The sequence below is a fragment of the Stegastes partitus genome, unplaced genomic scaffold, assembly GCF_000690725.1.
Source record: "Stegastes partitus isolate 25-593 unplaced genomic scaffold, Stegastes_partitus-1.0.2 Scaffold2855, whole genome shotgun sequence".
Lineage (NCBI taxonomy): Eukaryota > Metazoa > Chordata > Actinopteri > Pomacentridae > Stegastes > Stegastes partitus.
In genome coordinates, this window is record NW_007580586.1 from 8,335 (window position 1) to 10,950 (window position 2,616).

The 2,616-nt window shown below is 41.9% G+C and overlaps 1 protein-coding gene across 2 annotated transcripts in view; it reads right to left on the reverse strand.

The window, feature by feature from the left end:
- setdb2 (SET domain bifurcated histone lysine methyltransferase 2) overlaps window positions 1–1,948 on the reverse strand; it is an 8,575-nt gene extending 6,627 nt beyond the window's left edge. For both annotated transcript variants that reach the window (XM_008306074.1, XM_008306073.1), the window contains exon 1: window positions 70–1,948. In XM_008306074.1, the coding sequence (XP_008304296.1) occupies window positions 70–106 (37 nt within the window). In that variant the 5' untranslated portion in view covers window positions 107–1,948. The remainder of the gene's footprint in view (window positions 1–69) is intronic.
- Window positions 1,949–2,616: the final 668 nt, after the last annotated feature.

The following is a 2,616-nucleotide window of genomic DNA, read 5'->3' on the forward strand; positions in this document are numbered from 1 at the left end:
AGCCTGGTGTTGCTGGTCAGACTAACAAAGTAACTAGTATCGCTGGTTAGCTGTTAACTTGATTCTTACCGACGTGTTGTGTTTCCGGTAAAGCTGCACTGTCCATCCCGGACACACCGTTAGCGTCCAGCTAGCTTAGCACCGCGCTAACAACAAGAACACCGGAGTGGACCGGTAACAAACGGACGGTTCGGTGGTGGCAGAGGTAGTTTACCGGTTTGGGGTTAGTAAACACTAACCAGCTCCGGTAGCTCCAGTAACCAGCGTGAAGTCCATCTGAAACGCTCCGTCTTAATTCATTCAGACGTGGAGCTAACAGCTAGCCGCTCCAGGCTAACGGCGGCCAGCTTCTAACCACTTAAATAACGTCGGAGCAACGTTTAAAAAACCTTCATCGGGAACTACAGTTCTAAAAAAAAAAAAAAAAACTCGAAAACACCGACACATCTCCAAACATTTGCAGCCTGCACCGAACTGATTTAAACCTTCGCATTGTGTTGCTCCATTACGGCCGCCGTAGCTTGACCTCCGCGGTGGGAAATCCTGGATTTGGTCTGCCAGGCTTTAAAGACAATAAACGCATTTCAGCCGAAAGGTGGCGTCTCTTCGTCGTGTCATCTTTTCATGTGTTTTTGCAGCTCGGACAGAACCACAGATGAGCCGGACTTTTACATAAATCCCTTTTTGTCCTCAGGCTGCCTGCCTGACAGTCTGCTCTGTGGGAGTCAAAGGACCAGTATAAGACCAATCAAATACAGGCTTCGCTTTATGCGTTGAGCTCCTCCAGCCACCGTAGCGGCGCTCTGTAAACACACAGCGGCCAGAAAATCAACACAACAACGATCAGAAGTACAACACAACAGTGTGCATGAGGCGCCGTGAGGCCGCAGGGACACACGGACACACACACACGGACACACGCTGGTTTCAACTGTGAGCTTCAGGTGAGTTGAGTTAGCCTGCCCTGCTAACGTTAGCACTTCCTGTAGTTTTGTAACCATGTTATAACAGAAGCTCGCTGACTGGCTGTATGTGTTCACAGCAGAACTCACTGTCAGTAACTCCAGTGTTACTGAGTCGGTACTTATTGAATGTTGTTATTAATACTATCATTCAGTAGTTCATGTGTTAACTTCAATCTGTTACGTATGACATGTTTTATACTTTTAATTTCGTTATTTAACGTAAAACGGAAGCGCTTTTATTTTGAAGGGACAACAGACGGAAAATACGTAAACTGAAAAAATGTAACGTAGAAGCCAGCGGTAAAGTAACGGCAAGGTATCTGATTTCTGTCCACCATGATCAGTGTCACCGACAGATCCACCGCAGCTGCCTTTAGGCGAACTTTGTTTTTCTACCGACAGAACCTCAAACTCTAAAGTGAGGTCTTTGCTCCAGGCTGACCCAGGCTCTGCTCCTCCTGCAGCTTTCTATTGGAATAAGTTTGACTTTCACATCGACTGGGAAAAAGTCTGGTCCCGACCCCACAAGTTCCTTTTAACTAACAAAATCAAAGCAGTGTCCTTGAAGTTGCTCCACAGGTTTTACCCCACAAATGAATACGTTTAAGGATGACATTGAAATGCTCTTTTTGTGGTTTGCATCCTGAAACTATTTCACATGTGTTCTGGTCATAAACTCTGGAAAGAAGTTGATCATATTTGCTCAGATTTTTCCCTGTACTACAAAAATGCCATTTGTGGTTATTTTAGTGACTTTGGGAAGAAGGATGCTGCATTCTTTCTGGTGAATCTCATCCTACTTGTTGCTACATTTCATATCCACAAATGCAAATTCACAAATAAAAAACCACTTGTTTTGGTGCTAAAGACTGAAATGGAGCCGTGCATCTCAGCCATGTCCTGTATAAATAACAGAAAAGCTGTTCAGACTGTTTGTGCCACGTTTAGTGTATTTGTTTGAATAATTGCCTTGTTTTTTTGTTTTTGTTTTTTTTCTCTTTTTGCCCTTTCCCGGGTTGACAGGGTAATTTTTGGTTTTTTTTTTTTTTTTTTTTTTGTTTTTTTTCTCTTTTTGCGTGTGTCTTTAGTGTGTTCATTTTATTTATTTTTTCTTCTTTCATCATTTGCTCTTGTTGGTATGTCAACAGACTTTTAAGATGTCTTGTATTGTTGGTCAGTTTAAATAAAGTTGAAGTAAAAAACAAGACAAAACCAAAGATCAAAGGGCGATGCAGTGGAGAGGAAAGGAGGCGAGCATAAAGTGCTGGTGTTAGCCGCTACACTTCCTGACTGGATTTATTCATCATGTTTTATCAGCTGTTTGAGTTTAAGTTGATGTTTCCAGCAGCTGATCGATTGATCACATCAGCTGATTAGCAGAAATTCAGAATTCAAAAGTTATGACAGAAAACTCTCAACAAATAACAGAAGACTAAAGCAAAAATAAGTTTGATTTTAAAAAGAATCAACCAAAAAATATCTTATGTATGCCAGTGGTTAGCCTAGAGATGCTAGTCAACAGTTACCAGTGTAGGAATACTAGTTCCTAGCTTCAGGCTGCTAGTTCCTAGTTTTAGCCTCTAGATACCAATTTATAGCCTCAAGTTCCTAGTTTTTAGCTTCTAGATATTAGTTTTTAGCCTCTAGATAC